The sequence below is a fragment of the Triticum urartu genome, chromosome 6A (genome assembly GCF_056163025.1).
Source record: "Triticum urartu cultivar PI428250 chromosome 6A, HENAU_Tu73, whole genome shotgun sequence".
NCBI lineage: Eukaryota > Viridiplantae > Streptophyta > Magnoliopsida > Poales > Poaceae > Triticum > Triticum urartu.
The window spans coordinates 593,525,454-593,551,330 of NC_141878.1; the positions used below are offsets into that span (position 1 = coordinate 593,525,454).

The 25,877-nt window shown below is 49.5% G+C and overlaps 1 protein-coding gene across 1 annotated transcript; it reads left to right on the forward strand.

Annotated features, from left to right (window-relative positions):
- The first annotated feature begins 21,141 nt into the window (after positions 1-21,141).
- LOC147966907 (uncharacterized) lies at positions 21,142-22,692 on the forward strand. Its single transcript, XM_087530974.1, has 5 exons — positions 21,142-21,483; positions 21,586-21,789; positions 21,873-22,046; positions 22,129-22,479; positions 22,567-22,692. The coding sequence occupies exons 2-5, from the start codon at positions 21,730-21,732 to the stop codon at positions 22,690-22,692; spliced, it is 711 nt and encodes a 236-aa protein (XP_087387100.1). The 5' UTR covers positions 21,142-21,483; positions 21,586-21,729.
- Positions 22,693-25,877: the final 3,185 nt, after the last annotated feature.

The window sequence follows — 25,877 nt, forward strand, 5'->3', positions numbered from 1 at the left end:
AACATGAAGATGTTCACCGATGTTGACTAGTCCGTCTCACGTGATGATCGGACACGGCCTAGTTGACTCGGATCATGTAATCACTTAGATGACTAGAGGGATGTCTATCTGAGTGGGAGTCCATAAGATGAACTTAATTATCCTGAACATAGTCAAAAGGTCTTCGCAAATTATGTCGTAGCTTGCGCTTCAGTTCTACTATTTGGATATGTTCCTAGAGAAAATTTAGTTGAAAGATGATAGTAGCAATTATACGGACTAGGTCCGTAAAACTGAGGATTGTCCTTATTGCTTCATAGAAGGCTTATGTCCTTAATGCACCACTCAGTGTGCTGAACCTCGAACGTCGTCTGTAGATGTTGGGAACATCTGACATACAAATTTTGATAACTACATGATAGTTCAGTTAAACGGTTTAGAGTTGAGGCACCGAAGACGTTTTGAAACATCGCGAAACATATGAGATGTTTCGAGGGCTGAAATTGGGATTTCAGGCTCGTGCCCACGTCAAGAGGTATAAGACCTCCGACGATTTCTTAGCCTGCAAACTAAGGGAGAAAAGCTCAATTGTTGAGCTTGTGCTCAGATTGTCCGAGTACAACAATCATTTGAATTGAGTGGGAGTTGATCTTCCAGATGAGATAGTGATGTTTCTCCGAAGTCATTACCACCAAGCTGCTAGAGCTTCATGATGAACTATAATATATCAGGGACATATATGATGATCCTTGAGATATTCGCGATGTTTAACACCACATAAGTAGAAATCAAGAAGGAGCATCAATTGTTGATGGTTGGTGAAACCACTAGTTTCAAGAAGGGCAAGGGCACGAAGGGATACTTCATGAAACGGCAATTCAGCTGCTGCTCTAGTGAAGAAACCCAAGGTTGAACCCAAACCCGAGACTAAGTGCTTCTGTAATAAGGGGAACAGCCACTGGAGCAGAATTACCCTAGATACTTGGTAGATGAGAAGGCGGGCAAGGTCGATAGAAGTATATTGGATATACATTGTGTTGATGTGTACTTTACTAGTACTCCTAGTAGCACCAGGGTATTAGATACCGGTTTGGTTGCTAAGTGTTAGTAACTCGAAATAAAAGCTACGGAATAAACGGAGACTAGCTAAAGGTGAGCTGACGATATGTGTTGGAAGTGTTTCCAATGTTGATATGATCAAGCATCGCACGCTCCCTCTACCATCGAGATTGGTGTTTGCGTTGAGCATAGACATGATTGGATTATGTCTATCGCAATATGGTTATTCATTTAAGGAGAATAACGGTTACTCTGTTTATTTGAATAATACCTTCAATGGTCTTGCACCTAAAATGAATGGTTCATTGAATCTCGATCATAGTGATACACATGTTCATGCCAAAAGATATAAGATAGTACTGATAGTGCCACCTACTTGTGGCACTGCCACTTAAGTCATATCGGTATAAAACGCATGAAGAAGCTCCATGTTGATGGATCTTTGGACTCACTCATTTTTGAAAGGATTGAGACATGCGAACCATGTTTGTTGGTAGATATGCATGAAGAAACTCTATACAGATGGATCGTTTGGACTCACTTGATTTTGAATCACTTGAGACATGCAAATCATACCACATGGGCAAGATGACTGAAAGCCTCGTTTTCAGTAAAATGGAACTAGAAAGCAACTTGTTGGAAGTAATACATTTTGATGTGTGCAGTCCAATGAGTGCTGAGGCATGTAGTGGATATCGTTATGTTCTTACTTCACAGATGATTTGAGTAGATGTTGAGTATATTTACTTGATGAATCACGAGTCTGAATTATTGAAAGGTTCAAGTAATTTCAGGGTGAAGTTGAAAGATCGTCGTGACAAGAGGATAAAAGATCTATGATATGATCATAGAGATGAATATCTGAATTACGAGTTTGGCACAGAATTAAGACATTGTGGAAATTGTTTCACAACTAATACAGCCTGGAACACCATAGTGTGATGGTGTGTCCGAACATCATAACTGCACCCTATTGGATATGATGCATACCATGATGTCTCTTATCGAATTACCACGATAGTTTATGGGTTAGGCCTTAGAGACAACCACATTCACTTTAAATAGGGCACCACGTAATTCCGATGAGATGACACCGTATGAACTATGGTTTAGAGAAACCTAAGCTGTCATTTCTTAAAAGTTTGGGGCTGCGACGCTTATGTGAAAAAGTTTCAGGCTGATAAGCTCGAACCCAAAGCGGATAAATACATCTTCATAGGACACCCAAAACAGTTGGGTATACCTCCTGTCTCAGATCCGAAAGCAACAACGGATTGTTTCTAGAATCAGGTCCTTTCTCGAGTAAAAGTTTCTCTCGAAAGAATTGAGTGGGAGGATGGTGGAGACTTGATGAGGTTGTTGAACCGTCTCTTCAACTAGTGTGTGGCAGGGCACAGGAAGTTGTTCCTGTGGCACCTACACCAATTGAAGTGGAAGCTTATGATAGTGATCATGAAACTTCAGATCAAGTCACTACCAAACCTCGTGGGATGACAAGGATGCGTACTACTTCAGAGTGGTACGTAATCCTGTCTTGGAAGTCATGTTGCTAGACAACAATGAACCTACGAGCCATGGAGAAGCGATGGTGGGCCCGGATTCCAAAATGGCTCAAGGCCATATAATCCGAGAGAGGATCCATATATGAAAACAAAGTGTAGACTTTGGAAGAACTACTCGATGGTCGTAAGGCTGTTGAGTACAGATGGATTTTTAAAAGGAAGACGGACAATGATGGCAAGTATCACCATTAAGAAAGCTCGACTTGTCGTTAAGATGTTTTTCGACAAGTTCAAGGAGTTGACTACGATGAGACTTTCTCACTCGTAGCGATGCTAAGAGTTTGTTGGAATTATATTAGCAATTACTGCATTATTTGTGAAATCTTTCAGATAGGATGCCAAAAACCATTGTTTCCTCGACGATTTTTGAGGAAAGGTTGTATGTGATACAACTGGAAGGTTTTGTCAATCCTGAAAGATGCTAACAAGTATGCAAAGCTCCAGCAATCCTTCTAAGGACTCGAGTAAGCATCTCGGAGTTGGAATGTATGCTTTGATGAGATGATCAAAGATTTTGGGTGTATACAAAGTTTATGAGAAACTTGTATTTCCAAAGAAGTGAGTGGGAGCACTATAGAATTTCTGATGAATATATGTTGTTGACATGTTGTTAATCAGAAATGACATAGAATTTCTGGAAAGCATATAGGGTTATTTGGAAAGTGTTTTTCAATGGAAAGCCTGGATTAAGCTACTTGAACATTGAGCATCAAGATCTATAAGGATAGATCAAGACGCTTAATGGTACTTTCAAATGAGCACATACCTTGACATGATCTTGAAGGTGTTCAAGATGGATCAGCCAAAGAAGGAGTTCTTGCCTGAGTTGTAAGGTATGAAGTTAAGACTTAAAGCTCGACCACGGCAGAAGAAAGAGGAAGGATGAAGGTCGTCCCCTATGCTTTTGTCATAGGCTCTATATGGTATGCCATGCTAAGTACCGCACCTGATGTGTGCCTTGCCACATGTCTGGCAAGAGGGTACAAAGGTGATCCAGGAGTGGATCACTAGATAGCGGTCAAAAATTGTCCTTGGAGTAATAAGGACATGTTTCTCGATTATGGAGGTCATAAAGAGTTCGGCGTAAAGGGTTACATCGATGCAAGCTTTAACACCTATCTGAATGACTCTGAGTAGCAAACCGGATACGTATAGTGGAGCAACCATTTGGAATAGCTCCAAGTGGAGCGTGGAAGCAGCATTTATAATATGACCTAGAGATTTGCGAAGTACATACGGATCTGAATGTTGCAGACCCGTTGACTAAAACCTCTCTCACAAGCAAAACATGATCAAACCCAGAACTCATTGAGTCTTAATCACATGATGATGTGAACTAGTTTAGTGACACTAGTAAACTCTTTGGATGTTGGTCACATGGCGATGTGACCTGTGAGTGTTAATCACATGACGATATGAACTAGATTATTGACTCTAGTGCAAGTGGGAGACTGTTGGAAATATGCCCTAGAGGCAATAATAAATTAGTTATTATTATTATATTTCCTTGTTCATGATAATCGTTTATTATCCATGCTATAATTGTATTAATAGGAAACTCAGATACATGTGTGGATACATAGACAACACCATGTCCCTAGTAAGCCTCTAGTTGACTAGCTCGTTGATCAATAGATGGTTACGGTTTCCTGGCCATGGACATTGGATGTCGTTGATAACGGGATCACATCATTAGGAGAATGAATTGATGGACAAGACCCAATCCTAAGCCTAGCACAAGATCATGTAGTTCGTATGCTAAAGCTTTTCTAATGTCAAGTATCGTTTCCTTAGACCATGAGATTGTGCAACTCCCGGATACCGTAGGAGAGCTTTGGGTGTGCCAAACGTCACAACGTAACTGGGTGGCTATAAAGGTACACTACAGGTATCTCCGAAAGTGTCTGTTGGGTTGGCACGAATCGAGACTGGGATTTGTCACCCCGTGTAAACGGAGAGGTATCTCTGGGCCCACTCGGTAGGACATCATCATAATGTGCACAATGTGATCAAGGAGTTGATCATGGGATGATGTGTTACGGAACGAGTAAAGAGACTTGCCGGTAACGAGATTGAACAAGGTATCGGATACCGACGATCGAATCTCGGGCAAGTACAATACCGCTAGACAAAGGGAATTGAATACGGGATTGATCGAATCCTCGACATCGTGGTTCATCCGATGAGATCATCATGGAACATGTGGGAACCAACATGGGTATCTAGATCCCGCTGTTTGTTATTGACCGGAGAACGTCTCGGTCATGTCTGCATGGTTCCCGAACCCGTAGGGTCTACACACTTAAGGTTCGGTGACGCTAGGGTTATAGAGATATTAGTATGCGGTAACCCGAAAGTTGTTCGGAGTCCCGGATGAGATCCCGGACGTCAGGAGGAGTTCCGAAATGGTCCGGAGGTAAAGATTTATATATGGGAAGTCTTGTTTTGGTCGCCGGAAAAGTTTCGCGCATTATCGGTGTTGTACCGGGAGTACCGAAAGGGGTCCGGGGGTCCACCAAGGGGGTCCACCTGCCCCCGGGGCCACATGGGCTGTAGGGGTGTGTGCCTTGGCCTATATGGTCCAAGGACACCAGCCCCAAGAGGCCCATGCACCAAGAGATAAGGGAAAGGAAGAGTCCTAAAGGGGGAAGGCACCTCCTAGGTGCCTTGGGGAGGATGGACTCCTCCCTGGCCGCACCCTTCCTTTGAGGAAGGGCCAAGGCTGCGCCCCCCCTCTCCCTTGGCCCTATATATAGTGGGGGGAAGGGAGGGCAGCCATACCTAAGCCCTGGCGCCTCCCTCTCCCTCCCATGACACATCTTCCTCCTCCCGCAGCGCTTGGCGAAGCCCTGTTGGAATCCCGCTACTTCCACCACCACGCCGTCGTGCTGCTGGATCTCCATCAACCTCTCCTCCCCCCTTGCTGGATCAAGAAGGAGGAGACGCCGCTGCTCCGTACGTGTGTTGAACGCGGAGGTGCCGTTCGTTCGGCGCTAGGATCATCGGTGATTTGGATCACGACGAGTATGACTCCATCAACCCCGTTCTCTTGAACGCTTCCGCGCGCGATCTACAAGGGTATGTAGATCCACTCCTCCCTCGTTGCTAGATGACTCCATAGATTGATCTTGGTGACACGTAGGAAAATTTTGAATTGTTGCTACGTTCCCCAACAGGATCTAGCCGCCACCGACAGGCCGAGCCGCCGGCCACCGCGACCAAGGCCGCCCTGACCCCGCGAGCCCATCCATCGACCGGTGCCACCAGATCTTCCTCGGAGCCTAGCAACTCCGCCACCCCCGCCCAACACCCCGCTGCCGCCTTGCACCATCGCCTAGACGCGCCGCGGCGTAGATCGGGGGAGAGCGCCCCGGCACCATGGGTGACCCGCCTCACCTGATCTAGCACGGGAGGGAAGAGAGCCTCTGCCGCCGCCATCAGCCGCCTGGGGCTTCACCCGGCGACCTCCTCTAGCGGCGGCGGAGGGGAGGGGGAGGATAGACGTGCCCGGCGGCGGGGGCTAGGGTTTCCACCCGAGCCGCCCTAGCGGGAGGGCGATGCAGGGGCGAGGGAATCTGTTTATTCTATCTCATTGCTAAGATCTGGATGTTTGGAAAAGCGAAAAAGGAGGTGTTAAGTTGCATTTTTGTTTGTCTGATATTCTGCAAACCTACGGCGAACCAAAAATAAGCTGCAGTTCTGAACTAGTATTAGCCATCACTGACCTGATAATAATAACATGTACTCCCTCTGTAAATAAATATAAATGATCTTATATTTCTTTATAGAGGGAGTACTTCTGTGCCCTGCAGCAACTAACCCTCAACAAACTGTATTTCCATGCTACTCCTAGTCCTGATTAACGCATGCATGCAGGGCAAGTATGATATATAAATAACCATTGCCCTCTTATCCATAGACTGAACTTGAAACCATAGCAAAGCTGTAACATATCCAAAGATACTTACGCACACTCTATCTTCATCACGCTTCATCTTTCTTTCCAAAGGTGTTACACACTACTGGCCGGATCACACCCCACTATAACAACACCATCGACGGCAGGGTATTTTAGTTGATGGAAGCGCATCCATGTAGCATGGGCGATAAGGGAATGCAGCGTGGGCGCCATCATTACGACCACGTACAAGCCGCCATCCTAAATATTGCATCCTCGAGGTCTTGAAATGGTATGCCACAATCTGGCCAAAAATTAGATTGAGCAGAAGCACCACATCCTTGTGCGGATGAAATCCCAGGATCCTGTAATAATGTTGAGGTTCATTGTCCTTGAGGTGGACAGCACTTTCATCGGGGTCGATGAAGTTGTCCTCGTCTGAGTCCCAGTAGTACTATGGGATGGACAGCTCACTTTGCTTTTAAGCTTGACGTCTTCATCGAGATCGGTGGGAAAGTCCTTTGAGGAAACTTTAGAGCCATCTTCTCTTACGAATTCAAAATCTTCATCATCAGGTGCATCTCCACTATCATCGCCAGCCTTGTCGTCAACATCACTGGTTCTGCCATGGAAGTCATCAACCTCATGGATGTCTTCTGCTTCATCGACATCACTGTCTCCATCCACATCATCTTTCATGTCGCTCTGGACATCCTCCTCATCCTCCTCGTCATATATAGTTTCCTTCATTTTACAGGGTTCGTACAAGCTAACTAATGTTTCCATGTTTTTGACCGCCTCCCACGGCACTCTGGGGTCCCACAACCGTCGTATTTTAAGATCATAAGGACCAAGGTTGGCCTCTTGTTCTAGCATCCACCTCACATGGCCATCAGCTGATTCCGTCAGTGTCCATACCTGTAGTTGAAAATTGTTAAGCGCCACATAGTGAATCCCTCGTAGCTCGCTACAACGGATCTATCAAGCAGATCAGAGTACCCTAGATCTTGGTTTTCATCATGGTAAGCTTTCCCCGGTAATTGAGCCATGTCGTACACCCCAGCCGAGTTGCGCAGGATCATGATGATATTGTTCCAACAGTGTACATAGAGAGACCCCCGCCAGTACTCAGCTGACTTCCATATTCGCACACTCTTAGGGTGTGGCGCGGTCACCACATCATAGAGATGCCCAGGGGCGCAATGCCCTGGTACAAACTCCCGTCTCGCCCATTGATTGGTCTGTGAAGAAAACACCAGCACCGGAATCAACTTATCCTCTGGCTGCATAGCAAGCTTGGCATATTCTAGGGTATTTCCTGATGGGAGGCTGAATACCTCGTGGTGCAGCGACACGGCCGGATCAAAGGCGAGGAACATGATGATCCTATCCAACAGCCACAACCGTTCGTCCTCCGGTATTGGCAGGCTAGCACATCGTATGGTCGCTGGGTTGCAGACATAATATGAACCACTAGCAAGGAGAATGAGGCCGTTGCAGTGATGGATCACGGAGGCCCAACCGTACCGAAAAAGAGGAAGTCTGAAGACAGGGCCGTCGTGAGCTCCACGTAGCTGTCCCAAACGCGCCGGCATCGATGGTGCAAAGAATGAAGACTTATCGTAGTCATCATCACAATCAAAGTTCCTGGTGAAGATGCCAGCACTACCGGAAAACGGGTATACGCCGACGGCCAAAGCTATGCCTACGGCTGCCGTCGGCCTAGTTCGAGATATGCCGACAGCCCAGTCCTGGCCGTCGGCTTAAACTGGCCGTCGGGTTACATGGACCTATGCCGACGGCCGCCGTCGGCACAGAACGGCCGTCGACCTAGCCGCAGACATGCCGACAGCAGCCGTCGGCATAGATAGGCCGTCAGTATAACTGTGGGCCCGGCGACCCCGCCGGTGACTAGTGGCTAACGCCGTCAAACCTATGCCGACGGTCTGGACGGGCGGCCGTCGGCATATCTCCGCATGCCACGTCACCGATCCGCGGCGAAGGTATGCCGACGGCAGCCGTCAGCATATCTGCCACGTCACCGATCCGCGACATGGCGCCCATCAGAACTCTGTCGTATAGCTATTTTTTTACATACTTTTTTTCCATATGTTTTAATGCTTTTTTTACATACGTTTTTTTGCATATGTTTTTATGCTTTTTAAAAAGTATGTGTTCATGCTTTTTTATGTATTATATGAATATGTATGTAGTTTGTAATTTTTCCATAGATTATGAATATATATATATATATAATTTGTATTTTTTTGAGCACATTAATAATATGCTGTCATGTTCTTTTGAATATAGGTCCTTAAATTTTATTAAAATCAAAAACAGCTATGCAATAGAAGTTGAGTGGCGGTTGCAAACGCCCGGCACCCGTCTCCGGAGTGTGACCCCCTCACGTCCGCGGTGTGCCCCCCTCACGGACGGCGCCGCCGCCAGCATTTGGATGGCGGAAACAGCCGCATCGGGTCTATACGGAGGGGACGTTGCTCTCAAGTGTTTCTATGGGATTACCTACCACAACCGGGTGGTGTTGTGGCATGTTCGAAGAGGCGGCACGCATCTCCCGGGCGTGGCCCCCCTAACAGACGGCGCCGCCGCCGGCACCTGGAGGGGGAAAACGAACGCATCGGGTCTACACGGAGGGGATGTAGCTGTCGGTTTGGCCCGGATGTTGCTCCCAGGTGTCCCTCTGAGCTGACCTTACACAACCGGGTGGAGAGGTCCACTGTTCAAAGCCCGTCCGTGAAAAGTCAAAGGGTTAGATCTCGTGGTCAACTGCTCCAGGGATAGGCGGGACGGGGGCCCTGAGGGGGTAGCAATGCCACCGGAGCGTCGCACTGGCCCCTCATACATGCGGGGTGGTGTGGTGGCATGTCCGAAGAGGCGGCATGCGTCTCCGGGGTTTGGCCCCCGTCAAGGACGGCGCCACCGCCGGCACCTGGAGTGGGGAAATGGACGCGTCGGGTCTACACGGAGGGGATCTTGCTGTGGGTCTGGCCCGGTTGTTGCTCCAAAGTGTTCCCATGGGCTGACCTAACACAACCGGGCTGGGCGGTCCGCTGGTCAAAGCCCGTCCGTGCAAAGTCAAAGGGCTAGATCTCGTGGTCAAACGCTACAGGGTTAGGCGGGACGGGGGCCCTGGGGGGGGGGGGGTAACAATGCCATTGGAGCGTCGCACCGGGCCCTCATACATGCGGGGTGGTGTGGTGGCATGTCCGAAGAGGCGGCACGCGTCTCGGGGGCGTGGCCCCCCCTCACGGACGGCGATGACACGGTAGTAGACGTTCTGCGGTAACGATGCGGCGTGAATATTATTAAATACTCGGAGCGCGATAAAATCATGAGTTTTTTTGCACGACGTGGGCACATGTGCTATAGGAACGATGGTATTTTTTTCATAATTTTTGGTTATGGAGAAGTATCCGAAAAAATCCCTCTACGCGGATTGCCCTTCGCGCGTCTACGGCTGTGGCCGGCGGCCTACGGGGGCTAGCATGCCGCCAAATCTTGCGTAGGCAGCCTCTCACAAGTCTGGAAGTGTTGTGGCGGTTGCAAACGCCCGACACGCATGTCCGGGGTGTGCCCCCCCTCACGGACGGCGCCGCCGCCGGCACCTGGAGTGGGGAAACAGACGCGTCGGGTCTACACGGAGGGGATCTTGCTATGGGTCTGGCCCGGTTGTTGCTCCAAAGTGTTCCTATGGGCTGACCTAACACAACCGGGCGGGGAGGTCCGCTAGTCAAAGCCCGTCCGTGCAAAGTCAAAGGGCTAGATCCCGTGGTCAAACGCTACAGGGTTAGGCAGGACGGGGGCCCTGGGGGGGGGGGGTAGCAATGCCACTGGAGCGTCGCACCGGGCCCTCATACATGCAGGGTATTGTGGTGGCATGTCCGAAGAGGCGGCACGTGTCTCGGGGGCGTGCCCCCCCTCACGGACGGCGATGACACGGTAGTAGACATTCTGCGGTAACGATGCGGCGTGAATATTTTTAAATACTCGGAGCGCGATAAAATCATGAGTTTTTTTGCACGACGTGGGCCCATGTGCTATAGGAACGATGGTATTTTTTCATAATTTTTGGTGATGGTGAAGTATCCAAAAAAATCCCTCTACGCGGATTGCCCTTCGCGCGTCTACGGCCGTGGCCGGCGGCCTACGGGGGCTAGCATGCCGCCAAATCTTGCGTAGGCAGCCTCTCACAAGTCTGGAAGTGTTGTGGCGGTTGCAAACGCCCAACATGCGTGTCCGGGGTGTGCCCCCCCTCACGGACGGCGCCGCCGCCGGCACCTGGAGTGGGGAAACGGACGCGTCGGGTCTACACGGAAGGGATCTTGCTGTGGGTCTGGCCCGGTTGTTGCTCCAAAGTGTTCCTATGGGCTGACCTAACACAACCGGGCGGGGAGGTCCGCTGGTCAAAGCCCGTCCGTGCAAAGTCAAAGGGCTAGATCCCGTGGTCAAACGCTACAGGGTTAGGCAGGACGGGGGCCCTGGGGGGGGGTAGCAATGCCACTGGAGCGTCACACCGGGCCCTCATACATGCGGGGTAGTGTGGTGGCATGCCCGAAGAGGCGGCACGTGTCTCGGGGGCTTGCCCCCCCCCTCACGGACGGTGATGACACGGTAGTAGACGTTCTGCGGTAACGATGCGGCGTGAATATTTTCAAATACTCGGAGCGCGATAAAATCATGAGTTTTTTGCACGACGTGGGCACATGTGCTATAGGAACGATGGTATTTTTTCATAATTTTTGGTATGGTGAAGTATACAAAAAAATCCCTCTACGCGGATTTCCCTTCGCGCGTCTACGGCTGTGGCCGGCGGCCTACGGGGGCTAGCATGCCGCCAAATCTTGCGTAGGCAGCCTCTCACAAGTCTGGAAGTGTTGTGGCGGTTGCAAACGCCCAGCACGCGTGTCCGGGGTGTGCCCCCCCTCACAGACGGCGCCGCCGCCGGCACCTGGAGTGGGGAAATGGACGCGTCGGGTCTACACGGAGGGGATCCTGCTGTGGATCTGGCCCGGTTGTTGCTCCAAAGTGTTCCTATGGGCTGACCTAACACAACCGGGTGGGGAGATCCGCTGGTCAAAGCCCGTCCGTGGAAAGTCAAAGGGCCAGATCCCGTGGTCAAACGCTACAGCGTTAGGCGGGACGGGGGCCCTGGGGGGGGGGGGGTAGCAATGCCACTGGAGTGTCGCACCGGGCCCTCATACATGCGGGGTGGTGTGGTGGCATGTCCGTGTTGGGGAACGTAGTAATTTCAAAAAATTTCCTACGCACACGCAAGATCATGGTGATGCATAGCAACGAGGGAAGAGTGTGATCTACGTACCCTTGTAGATCGACAACGGAAGCGTTTGGTTGATGTAGTCGTACGTTTTCACGGCCCGACCGATCAAGCACCGAAACTACGGCACCTCTGAGTTTTAGCACACGTTCAGCTCGATGACGATCCCCGGACTCCGATCCAGCAAAGTGTCGGGGAAGAGTTCCGTCAGCACGACGGCGTGGTGACGATCTTGATGTACTACTGTCGCAGGGCTTCGCCTAAGCACCGCTACAATTTTATTGAGGACTATGGTGGCAGGGGGCGCCGCACATGACTAAGAATAAGATCACGTGGATCAACTTGTCTGTGTCTGGGGTTCCCCTGCCTCCGTATATAAAGGATCAAGGGGGGGGGTGCGGCCGGCCTAGGAGAGGCGCGCCAGGAGGAGTCCTACTCCCTCTGGGAGTAGGATCCCCCCCCCCCCCCCCAATCCTAGTTGGAATAGGATTCGCGGAGGGAGGAAAAGAGAGAGGGGGCCGACCCCCTCTCCTTGTCCTATTCGGACCAAGGGAGGGGAGGGGCGCGTGGCCCATCTTGGGCTGCCCCTTCTCTTTTCCACTAAGGCCCACTAAGGCCCATATAGGGGGTTCCGGTAACCTCCCGGTACTCCGGTAAAATCTCGATTTCACCGGGAACACTTCCGATATCCAAACATAGGCTTCCAATAAATCAATCTTTATGTCTCGACCATTTCGAGACTCCTCGTCATGTCCGTGATCACATCCGGGACTCCGAACAACCTTCGGTACATCAAAACGTATAAACTCATAATATAACTGTCATCGAAACCTTAAGCGTGCGGACCCTACGGGTTTGAGAACAATGTAGACATGACCGAGACACGTCTCCAGTCAATAACCAATAGCGGGACCTGGATGCCCATATTGGCTCCTACATATTCTACGAAGATCTTTATCGGTCAGACCGCATTACAACATACGTTGTTCCCTTTGTCATCGGTATGTTACTTGCCCGAGATTCGATCGTTGGTATCCAATACCTAGTTCAATCTCGTTACCGGCAAGTCTCTTTACTCGTTCCGTAATACATCATCTTGCAACTAACTCATTAGTTGCATTGCTTGCAAGGCTTAAGTGATGTGCATTACCGAGAGGGCCCAGAGATACCTCTCCGACGATCAGAGTGACAAATCCTAATCTCGAAATACGTCAACCCAACATGTACCTTTGGAGACACCTGTAGAGCACCTTTATAATCACCCAGTTACGTTGTGACGTTTGGTAGCACACAAAATGTTCCTCAGCCACACGGGAGTTACATAATCTCATAGTCATAGGAACATGTATAAGTCATGAAGAAAGCAATAGCAACATACTACACGATCGGGTGCTAAGCTAATGGAATGGGTCATGTCAATCAGATCATTCAACTAATGATGTGATCCCGTTAATCAAATGACAACTCTTTGTCCATGGTTAGGAAACATAACCATCTTTGATTAACGAGCTAGTCAAGTAGAGGCATACTAGTGACACTCTGTTTGTCTATGTATTCACACATGTATTATGTTTCCGGTTAATACAATTCTAGCATGAATAATAAACCTTTATCATGATATAAGGAAATAAATAATAACTTTATTATTGCCTCTAGGGCATATTTCCTTCAGTCCGAAGAGGCGGCACGCGTCTCGGGGGCGTGGCCCCCCCTCACGGACGGCGATGACACGCTAGTAGACATTCTGCGGTAACGATGCGGCGTGAATATTATTAAATACTCGGAGCGCGATAAAATCATGAGTTTTTTTGCACGACGTGGGCACATGTGCTATAGGAACGATGGTATTTTTTTCATAATTTTTGGTTATGGAGAAGTATCCGAAAAAATCCCTCTACGCGGATTGCCCTTCGCGCGTCTACGGCTGTGGCCGGCGGCCTACGGGGGCTAGCATGCCGCCAAATCTTGCGTAGGCAGCCTCTCACAAGTCTGGAAGTGTTGTGGCGGTTGCAAACGCCCGACACGCATGTCCGGGGTGTGCCCCCCCTCACGGACGGCGCCGCCGCCGGCACCTGGAGTGGGGAAACGGACGCGTCAGGTCTACACGGAGGGGATCTTGCTATGGGTCTGGCCCGGTTGTTGCTCCAAAGTGTTCCTATGGGCTGACCTAACACAACCGGGCGGGAAGGTCCGCTGGTCAAAGCCCGTCCGTGCAAAGTCAAAGGGCTAGATCCCGTGGTCAAACGCTACAGGGTTAGGCGGGACGGGGGCCCTGGGGGTTAGCAATGCCACCGGAGCGTCGCACCGGGCCCTCATACATGCGGGGTGGTGTGGTGGCATGTCCGAAGAGGCGGCACGCGTCTCCGGGGCGTGCCCCCCCCTCACGGACGGCGATGACACGGTAGTAGACGTTCTGCGGTAACGATGCGGCGTGAATATTATTAAATACTCGGAGCGCGATAAAATCATGAGTTTTTTTGCACGACGTGGGCACATGTGCTATAGGAACGATGGTATTTTTTCATAATTTTTGGTGATGGAGAAGTATCCGAAAAATTCCCTCTACGCGGATTGCCCTTCTCGCGTCTACGGCTGTGGCCGGCGGCCTACGGGGGCTAGCATGCCGCCAAATCTTGCGTAGGCGGCCTCTCACAAGTCTGGAAGTGTTGTGACGGTTGCAAACGCCCGGCACGCGTGTCTGGGGTGTGCCCCCCCCTCACGGACGGCGCCGCCGCCGGCACCTGGAGGGGGGAAATGGACGCGTCGGGTCTACACGGAGGGGATCTTGCTGTGGGTCTGGCCCGGTTGTTGCTCCAAAGTGTTCCTATGGGCTGACCTAACACAACCGGGCGGGGAGGTCCGCTGGTCAAAGCCCGTCCGTGCAAAGTCAAAGGGCTAGATCCCGTGGTCAAACGCTACAGGGTTAGGCGGGACTGGGGCCCTGGGGGGTAGCAATGCCACCGGAGCGTCGCACCGGGCCCTCATACATGCGGGGTGGTGTGGTGGCATGTCCGAAGAGGCGGCACGCGTCTCCGGGGCGTGGCCCCCCCCTCACGGACGGCGAGTCGGCGGCCATGCGCTCCCAGACCCACGACCAGGCCACGGCCTCGGCGGACGAAGCTACTCGAGTTCGGCGCCTCCCCTCCCCTCTGTGTGGTTCCGGGAGAGGAGAGGGCCGAGCGGTTAAAAATACATTGAAAATCCATATGAAATAATAATACATAAAAAACATAAAAAAGAATAAATATAACTATAAAAAACATTAAAAATCTATATGAAATAAAAAACATAAAGAAGGAAAAATATGAACTACTAAAAATATTTAAAAAATGAAAAATATGAACTACTAAAAACATTTAAGAAATAAAAATATAACTATGCCGACGGCTTTGCTGCGGCCATAGGGGACGTGTCACGGGGATCGGTGACGTGGCATCTATGCCGACGGCAGCCGTCGGCATAGTTTGCCTTATCCCCTCGCGTCGACCCTCATCCACTCAATCTCTCCCACTCCCCGTGACCCCGCCCCCTGCTGCCGTCGCCGCACTCGCCCCCTGTCGCCACCCCCTGCCGCCGCACTCGCCCTCTGCCGCCGCTGCCACACTCGTCCCCTGCCTCGCCCGTGCCCCCTGCCGCCCCCACCCGCATCGCCGCCGCCCCATCCCACCGCACCCGCGTCGCCTGCCGCCGCTCCTCCCTCGCTCCAGCCGGCGCCGGCCTCGCTCCTGCCGCCCCTGCTTCAGTCGCCCCCGCCCCTCCCTCGCTCCAGCCGCCCCCGCCCCTCCCTCCTCGACCCCGGCCCTCCCTGCGTGGACGCCGCCCCGGACGGCCCACGGCCTAGCCTGGACGGCCCCCTGCTGGTCCGACCGGCCGGCCCCTCCGGCGACTGCCCCTGACGCTCCGGTGGTCGTCCCCTGCCCCGACCGGCCACCCCCCTGCTCCGGTGGTCGCCCCCTCATCCGTAGGTAAGATTTTTTTACCTTTTTTGTGTAGTAATGTTGTAGATGAATGCATATATATGTATAGTAATAGATGATTAGATGGATGGATGTTAGATAGATGAATGAAATGAAAGAGAGTATAAATGTGAAAAAAATTAAGTGCACAATGTGAGATAGATAGATGAGATGAATGGATATTTGTGTAGTTTTACTATGTTTTTAGATACATACTCAATATTATAGATATATGTATTGTGAAGATGAGATGAGAGGGAAGAGTAATTTTTTGTGAAGATAGATAGACGAAAGTTAAAATTTGGATATGATGAGTGGTTACTTCATCAAGTTGGTCTTGCTAAAACAAGTTTGTGATATGATGTGATGTGTGATGATGCTTTATATGTGATGACCTAATTTTTTTCATTTGGTGGAATTTAGAGGATTTCTGGTGTTGCCTCCGGTGGAGTGATCATTGACGTTGGAGCTCTTGGTCTTTGATTGTCCCTTCGCTGATCGACTACATCATCTACATCCGAGGGTGAGCTACAAATCCACCACCTCATACGTTCTTTTAATCATGTCACTAGATTAAATTTTCACATCAAGTCGCGTAACCTAGGTCTCCCGTCCGAAAGGGTTGCATCGATAAATATGCATTCAATTGCATATTTATCACCGCAGCTCTTTCAGATTGTCCAGCGCTTTCCACGGACAGCCCGAGGATGTGTAGATTGGGTACGTTGTTCATGCTCTACCCCGTTCCGAGACAGGATTTCGGCGGCGCCTCCCTGTTGTTCTCCGGATGCACATTCTCTCGGCATTTTGCTGAGACGTGTATTTGGAGAACAACGGGGAGGTGCTGCCGAAATTTTGTCTCGGAATGGGGTAGAGCATGGACAACGTACTCAATCTACACATTCTCGGGTGGGATTAGGACCCATCTTTACCTATTAGAGATGTAGGTGGATTAAATGTCGTTTCTCGTCAACCTTGTAAAAAATAAAATATTGATGTGAGTAATTTAAATGAATCCTTAATTTTGTTGTGTGGCTTCCAATAAAGCAGAGATGGCAGATAATCAGTGGATGTATAGTGGGTTTTTCCGTCGGAATCAAGTAACAACAGAGTGGGTAGAGAAAACTGTTGTGTTTTTGAAAGAGATATTCCGTAGTCCAATGAGGATGGTGCCAGAATGCCCATGTGCCAGATGTAAGAGACATATCCGCAGAGATAAGAGTGAGATGACTAAGCACCTTCGCACGCATGGATTTATGCCCAACTTTAATATGCCGATAAACTTTGCCCAGCAGGACCGTGGTAGAGAGGATGTGATACGACAACGCGTCGCTGGTTATGAGGATGATGGGGTTAGAGACATGCTAGATGATGTCTTTGCTGCACAGCCGACACCTCCGTCACATTCAGCGAATGAACCGGAGGAACCGGAGGAAACCGCAAAGGCCTTCCTGGAAATCTTGGCCTCGTCAAAGAAACCTCTCTATGAGGGTGCCAAGCTGTCTGTGCTGGATGCCATCTCGCAACTGATGGCAGTCAAGGCTGAGTATGGCTATAGCCGAGGTTGCTTCGAAGCATTTCTGGGAGTATGGGCTAACAGCCTGCCTGAGGGCCATGAACTGCCGAAAACCATGTACGCTACGAAGAAAATCATGAAGGCTCTCTCCATGGACTATGAGAAAACACATGTTTGTCCAAAGAATTGCCTTTTGTTTAGGCATGAGTATGCGGATGAAAAGTACTGTAGGAAGTGTGGTTCCTCTCGGTATATTGAGGTGGTCGATAAGCATGGTCAGAAGCAGCAGCTAAAAATCCCTGTGAAGGTTCTTCGGTATCTTGATTTTATAAAAAGACTGCAGCGCCTTTTCATCACCGAGGAGTATGCCAAAATGATGAAGTGGCACAATGAAGGGAAAAGGTACAATCCAAAAAAAATTGTACATCCATCAGGAGGTGAAGCATGGAAGTCATTCGATATAGAGTACCCGGAGGAAGCAGCCGAGGCTGGGAATGTCAGAATTGCTATAACAGGTGATGGGTTCAATCCATATGGTATGTCGCCTAATCCATACAGCTGTTAGCCCGTATTTGTTATTCCGCTCAATCTCCCTCCCGGCGCCATAATGCAACGCAAGACCATGTTCCTGTCACTTATAATTCCGGGGCCTGAATATCCGGGGAAGAATTTGAGTGTGTTTATGCAGCCGTTGGTGGATGATTTGCACCATTCTTGGTACTTCCCGAGGTTGACATACGACCGACATCTGCGGAAAAATTTCTTGATGAAAGTTGGCTACAATATTGCATGCATGACTTTCCCGGTTATGCCCTGTTCTGCGGATGGTGTACAAGTGGAAAGATGCCTTGCCCAGTGTGCATGCAGGCCTTAATTTTCATTTGGCTAAAGAAGGGTGGCAAGTATGTTGCATTTGACCTGCATCGACAGTTCCTCCCTCCAGACCATCCTGATAGGGAAGACAAGAAGAACTTCACAAAAGGCAAAGTTGTCCATGAAGTAAATGAGATTCCAACGTTTTCTGGTGCGGATGTGCTTGCTCAGCTGAAAGCTCTTAAGCTTGCCGGTGAAGGGAAAGGCAAAGGCAAAGGCAAAGCCACAGGCGAAGATGAGGGCGAGGGCAAAGGAAAAGGTAAAGGGAAAAAAAATTGAAGGATATGGTGAGACGCACAACTGGACTCACATTACCCCCTTCACGCAGCTTCCCTATTTTAAGGACCTCAAACTTCCATACAACATAGACGTGATGCACACCGAAAAGAATGTCGCAGAGTCCCTTTTTCACACGATCCTCAACATTCCTGATAAGACAAAGGATAATGTTAATGCTAGAGTTGATCAACAGAATATTTGTGATAGACCACGTCTACACATGCAGCCTCCCACAGGCAGTCGAAAATCTTGGTTCAAGCCAGATGCTGACTTCGTACTTAAAAAGGATCATAAGATGGAGGCATTCAAGTGGCTGAAACACATCGTGAAGTTCACTGATGGTTATGCGTCGAATATAAGTAAGGGGGTCAATCTTTCAACGAGCAGAGTGACCGGGCTCAAGAGTCATGACTATCATGTATGGATTGAGCGGATTATGCCGGTGATGGTTCGGGGCTATGTTCCCGAGCGTGTCTGGCGTGTGCTTGTGGAGTTAAGCCATTTCTTCCGCACGCTTTGTGCTAAAGAAGTATGTCCTGAGAAGATAAAATAAATGCATAAGAAGGCGCCGGAGTTGATATGCAAGCTAGAAAAGATCTTCCCGCCAGGCTTCTTTACTCCAATGACACATCTCATTTTGCACCTCCCGAACGAGGTATTGTTGGGGGGCCCTGTGCAGAATCGTTGGCAATACGGCCCTGAGAGACAGAACAAGCATCTGAGACAGAAATGTGGAAACAAAGCTAAGATTGAAGCTTCCATAGCTGAGGCAGTTATCCTAGAGGAGGTGGCAGACCTCAGGACAGCCTACTATCCGGACCATGTTCCCACGTTGCACAATAAGGTGTCTCGATACAATACAGAAGAACCCAAGTATAAACCCAAGTTGCCTCTATTCATCGGGCAAGGTGGTAGGGCTGGATGCTCGAAACCTTATCTCATGCCACGAGATGAGTGGGAGGATGTCATGTTCTATATCTTGCACAACATCAAGGAAGTTGAGGATGAGTGGATGAGGTAATACCTTTGCGCCATTCTTTTAGTCAATTCGTTATGTTCACTTTGCCTAGTTCTTATACCGCTGTTCTTATTGTAGTCGATTCATTGAAGAAGAATGGACGGGAATGCTGCCTCCTACTGAAGCGGAGGCACTTGCTCTTCTCCGAAAGGGTGCTGATGGAAGGAAAAATTTCGTTGCGTGGTTCATGGAGAAAGTAATTTTTCACACTTCCCTATTACCTATTTCAATTAAACTCACGCACCCTATAATTTCAATTAAACTCATGCACCCTATAATTTCAATTAAACATGTAGGGAAATGATCCGACCGAATCAATGAATGAAGAATTGAGATGGGTTTCCATGGGTTTTGACCCTGTCGTCATGACATGCCAAAAGTATGATGTGAATGGGTATCACTTCCATACAGAGGAGCACCAGAACAGTCGGCCTGATCCCAAAACCATAAAATACTGGAGTCTTCACTGAAGGAGATAATAAAGTAGATTACTACGGAAGGGTAGAAAAATATACGAGCTTACATTCAAACGTGGCCGCGAACACCTAAGTCTCACTGTGTTCAAATGCCGATGGTTCGACCCCAAAAAGGGTCTGAGACATACACCTTCTGTTGGTTTAGTTGAAGTTAAACCATCAACCATCTATGCCGGAGCTGATCTCTTTATCGCCGCTACCTAGGCCACACAAGTATATTATCTGCCTTACCCATGCCAGAAAGAGTACCTAAAGGGTTGGGAAGTTGTGTTCAAGGTGTCGCCGCATGGTAAGCTACCGGACCCGAACGATGATGATTACTACAACATAAACCCCATGACATACGAGGGAGTGTTCTATCAAGAGGAACATGATGACGTGGTTCGAAACAACGAGGATGATAACTTGGGTTATGTTGACCTGGACCCAAACGACGATGACGCACAGATTGATGGTGAGGCAGTTGTGAATCAAAGAGACATAATTATGCTTGAAAAGTTAAATGAAGACGCTGACGATGAGGAAGAGCCTCCACCTCCGTTAGACAACGAAGATGATATGTGTGATAGTGATGATGAGACCGGTCCACAAATAGATTACAATAGTGATGATTCATATGGGTTCTAGAAAATGTAAGTTCTTTTAATGATCATTACAATAGTATGCTTAATGTGCTCTTCTGGTATTAATGTTTTTCCTGTATGCTTGTTTAATTGATATCCTTACTAATTGTTTATTCTCTTCTCAATGCAGGTTTGCTAATCATGGGCAAGTCCAGCGGCGCCAGTTTCCTCAGTAAATTCAAAGGACTTACTCGGAGTGGACGAGCCCACAAGGTTCCCTCCCGACTATGCGAGGATGACACCTCACAGGGAGGTGGAGGGGTCGGGGGAGGAGACCCTAGAGGAGGAGGCGGTGGGGGGAGAGCCCCTAGAGGAGGAGGAGGTGGGGGGAGAGGCAGCCGGGGCAAAAAACTCCGGGCCGTGTCCGAAATAGGAGGGTCTTCTTCGATGCCCTCCTATACAGAGGCACCTTCTGAGTCTGAGGAGGAGGAGTATGTTCCTGATGGCGAGGAGGAGGAGGGTGAGGAGGAGGAGGAGGGCGAGGAGGAGGAGGGCGAGGAGGAGGGTGAGGAGGAGGGCGAGGAGGGTGGAGGGGATGTTGATCCCGAGTTGTGGGGTGACTTGCCACCGGGTGCTCCGCAGGGGTGCCTGCGTGGTAATGCCGGACTACCTACACCACCTTCTATCGAGGAGCACAAGTGGCTCATTGAACCTGTGGGGACAGAGTAAGTGCCTCTCAATCATATTTTCAACACATGACAACATTTTCTTATTGTACACATGGCAATCATTTGATTCTTTTGCAGAAACTGGATCCTTCGCGGAAAGGGCCGTAAACCGAACGGTCTTATCACTGTCCTGTTGAAGGAGTTTTGGCCTGGCCTATTCTGCCCGCGGCCAGACAGGGACCCGCAGCTGCGGGTTTTGGCCACGAGCTGGGCCCACTACGAGGCTTGCAGCAACGCGGAGTACGGGACGGCCGCTAAGGCCGTGATCACCAAATTTTGGGTAAGTTCTCTTCTGAATCACTTGTCTTCAGTTTCGTTCATAGTTTATCATTGAATCACTCAACTCATGCCTTGTTTGCTTCTGGTTTATGCATGATTGCAGCAACTCTATAGAGTTCTTGACGAGCACAAGGCCAGAGCCGACGTGGTCTTGCTTGCGGCTGCGAAGAAGAAAGCTCGTCAGTTGCAGTACGAGGTGCGCTGGGTTGCCGTCTCGCAGTACTACCACATCTACCTGCAACAAAAGATGACCAAAACTCAAGCGCAGAGGCAACGACTTACCTTGAACAGGGAGCAGTTCATGATGGTAACTATTACTAACTTATCATTGTTTCAAGCAGTCAACTATATGTTTCGTGCTCACATGTCATGATTCCAAAATTTGCATAGGTTGTTCCTCGTTGGTGCTATGGAAGGCATGACGGATGGGCGAGTTTGGTGGATAGGTGGCTCGGCGACGATGCAGAGTTTGCTGCCAAGAGCATCAAGGCCCGGGCTAACCGTGGAAAAGACGGGACACACAGCCAAGGAAACAGGAACCACTGGGGCTTCAAGGCCATGAAGGTATATCTATATGCATGATGCATTTTTGTTCTTCTTTACCGTCATGTTCTTATGTATGGCTAACTTCTGTTTGACGTTGCAGGAGGACAAGTTGAAGAGGCCGCTCTCAGACATTGAGTCGTGGAAGCTGGCCCGCGAGCGGAGTCATCCCAAGGAGGGCGAGAGCCAGTACTACGGCAAGACCGAGGAGCACTTGGAGTCTTACACTCAGCACTATCAGAAGTTGCATCCGGATGTTCCTGTTCCTGAGGTCGCCCAGTCTCAGATCGACGACACGGCGGCGGTGGCCATCCAAGGGAAGTCACATGGCCGGTATCCGTGTTTCGATGGCTTGATAACTCCTTCGATCTCGTACACACGGCTTCGGTCTACCAACCCGAGCCAGTTAGAGAGTACGGGGCGTTCACAGACTCCCTTAGCCCGCCAGCATGCTGTAAGTACTTCCCCTTTATATTTTTCTCTCTAGCATTCTCAGTTCATTTTCAGCATTGCTCACTTAGAAACAACCTAAATTATGTAGGCATATAAGGCCTTTGTCGAGCATAGGAATCTCGAGGTGCGAGAGTACTTGCAACGAGTGAAGGCAAATGATGATTACAACCGTCAGATGATGGCGGTTAGTTTTGCCCTCTTAAAACCAAGCTAAATTTTTGCACTTTCATTCCTTCTGACCTTCTAGTTTGCTTGTTTAACTAACATCCAAGCTATGTTGGCGTCTTGGAGTAACCGCACGGATCCACCACAAATGGGACCCCCACCACCACCTGCGGGAGAACCCCCACACGTGCCCACGTTCGATGAATGGGTGGCACTAGGCAGTGATGGTCCGGTTAGTACATTTGCCTAACTACTGGCAAACTAGTTCTCGTTCATTCAACACTATCATATCATATTTACCGTTAGAATCTTTTCTGAAACATGTAGGGGACCGGTGGCTCGACTACTGCTCTGTCGACCCCAGTTACTCCGATCTGGCAGAGTGATGGTGGTCGCGGTGGCGGTTTTGGCGGAGGTGGTCTTGGTGGTGGTGGTTTTGGCAGAGGTGGTCTTGGTGGTGGTTTTGGCGGAGGTGGTCTTGCTTGATGTCGATGATGATTCCGTGCATGTGGCCGTCGTGCCATGCCTTTCATGTTGCTACTTTTATGATGTTCCATGTCTTGCACTACTTTTATGTTCATGAACTTCCGCCGGTGATGATCTTTAGATGATGATGATGAACTTGACTATGTTTAGATGATGATGATGAACTTGAGTATGTTTAGATGATGAACTGTCATATTTCTGCATAATTCCATATTATTCTGCTTTGAAATGCTGTCAAATGAATTGAAAAAGAGAAAACAGGGAAAATAAAAAAAATAAAAAAAAAACTATGCCTACGGCAAAGCCGTCGGCATATATAAGCCGAGGGGTTACCAGGGCTTGCCACGTGGCAGATCTATGCCTACGGCAAAGCCGTCGGCATAGATTCCATCTATGCCTACGGCTTTGCCGTAGGCATAGCACTGCCACCAGGAGCACTACAGGACGCCACGTGGCAGAGGTACGCCGACGGCTTGGCCGTCGGCATAGGTTTCTACCTATGCCGACGGCCAAGCCGTCGGCGTACCTCTGCCACGTGGCGTCCCATGACTCGTCAGCGCTTTTGACGGCGCCGTCCGTTGCCGTCAGACGGGAAAACACTGCCGACGGCTAAACTATGCCGACGGCTGACCCCGGCCGTCGGCATAGGTCCCTATGCCGACGGCTATACTACGCCGACGGTCTAACAAGACTACGCTGACGATATCTACGCCGACGGGTCTATGCCGACGGCAGCCGTAGGCATAGATCTATGCCGACGGCAAATGACCTATGCCGACGGCCCCTGGCCGTAGGCATAGACCGCGAGTCCGGTAGTGCAGGGAAAGGGCCCCGAGGAAAGAAGTGTGGAAAGAGGAGCTTGTGGCCGTCGATGATTGCGCACCACGCGCGACAGACGAGTCGAGACTGAGCAAGCGAGCGGCAGGGGAGCTGGCGGAGGATGTCGAGGAGCAAGTCGTAGGGGAGGCAGATGCCGTTGCTGTCGCCGTCGGTCCCGTCCATCTGAGGCGGCCGGCCGGCAGGCAGGCGAGGGTGCAGATCGACCAAGTCGGGGAAGGTGCCGACCGACCGAGGGATCGACGCAGAGCAACGAAGACGCGTAGCACGAGTCTACAGGATATATAGGCTGCGGGCGATCGATCGGATCGGATCGAGTTGTATAATTCTCTTTTTGACACGTACGAGTTGTATGAATAATTAATAAGTTGACTCCGAGCCGGAGTCGTGCGTGTGTACGTGTACGTGTCTATCGAGTCCAACATGCATGCATGTTTCGGTGTTTGTACTACCGCACGCCGCCGTACACCGCCTTTTGGAGATCGGTACGATGGAGCACTCCGATGCCGATGTATGTACAACAATAATACGATCGTGTGATAAGGCTGGGTGCATAGAAACTTAGATATCGCAACTGTGATGATGCCTGCCACCACCCGATCATCATACATCCATCCATCAGTACAGCTCGACCTCCATGCGGCCGATAGATACGTCGATGGGTCATGTATCTTGTTCAAGGATACTTGTTCTTGTAACAACGATGGGTCATGTACATCGGCCAGGAACACTACAAAGCCATGGTCTTGTACCTTGGACAGGAACATGATAAAGCCACATATGTTTTTTGAATATTTCATCAGGCATATGTTCAAGCCACTCTTTCAAAAGTATGCCCAATCAAATATGAGCTCTTTCTTGGCAATAAACAAAGATATTTTAGATTTATGCAAATCATCGGCTATCCATCTGAATAGTGGAGCATCATAAACAACATTGCTACCAATCACCTCTTGAATTCTCAGAATCTCTGCTGATTGTAGCGGAACTCTTCACTGTTTTACTTGTGGTATTGTGGACAAATACCACATATTAGCATGTGTACAGAAACAGCTAATTGAAGTTTTGTACATTATTTTTGATGATCCGGCCAGCCATTATCATTTTTTTAGACTAACAGGAGGGCAGAAAACACCCCCCCCCCCCCCCCGGCTCCACCATTTTTCATTGAAAAACGTGAAACCAGGTACAACGAAAGACACCCTTCTATCAAGGTTTTCAAAGGACGGATTCGAGGAGCTACCCCCTCCCTGATCTGTAGTAACAGAAAAGGGAGCTGGAGCGCTCACGAGCTCGAAAAAAGTAGAACTTATTACAAGACTCAAAATCTAGCACAGGAACTAAAGAGTTCATATTTTAGAAACTAAAGACGACCCTATTGAGAGAGTCAATTCTTCTTCATGCGCCCATCAGTACAGCTCCAGCTTCCTTCTGGCTCGCCTGGTACGCACCCCCCACTTGATTCTCTTGAAGGTTTGAACTGGGGTCAGCGGCAGCTCCAGCGGAGTGGCAGGGCTCATCAGCGATGCGTGCTTGCAGTTCCTATCAGGGCTGTTAGGAGGTGTGTAATGCACATGAGGCTGTAGACCTGCACCCCCTCCCCCATTTCCCAACGACATTTTTGAGAGTGAATCTAGGCTTAAGATACCTGCAGTATCATTGCCATCATTCACCCCATGGTCAGTAGGAAAGGAGAGGTGAGTGTCATTGCCACTTTCTGTGACACCATCTTTAGCTTTTCTAAACCTGTTTCTTTGAACAAGATCATCCACTTCTAGAGAGTCCAATGGATCTGCCACCAAACCTGCTTAAGATCAGTCCACATCACATTATTAAAGATCATGGAATTTCTGAACTTTCAGATGCACCACATAACACAGGCACAAACCGAGTTCAAGACCATTTTATTTT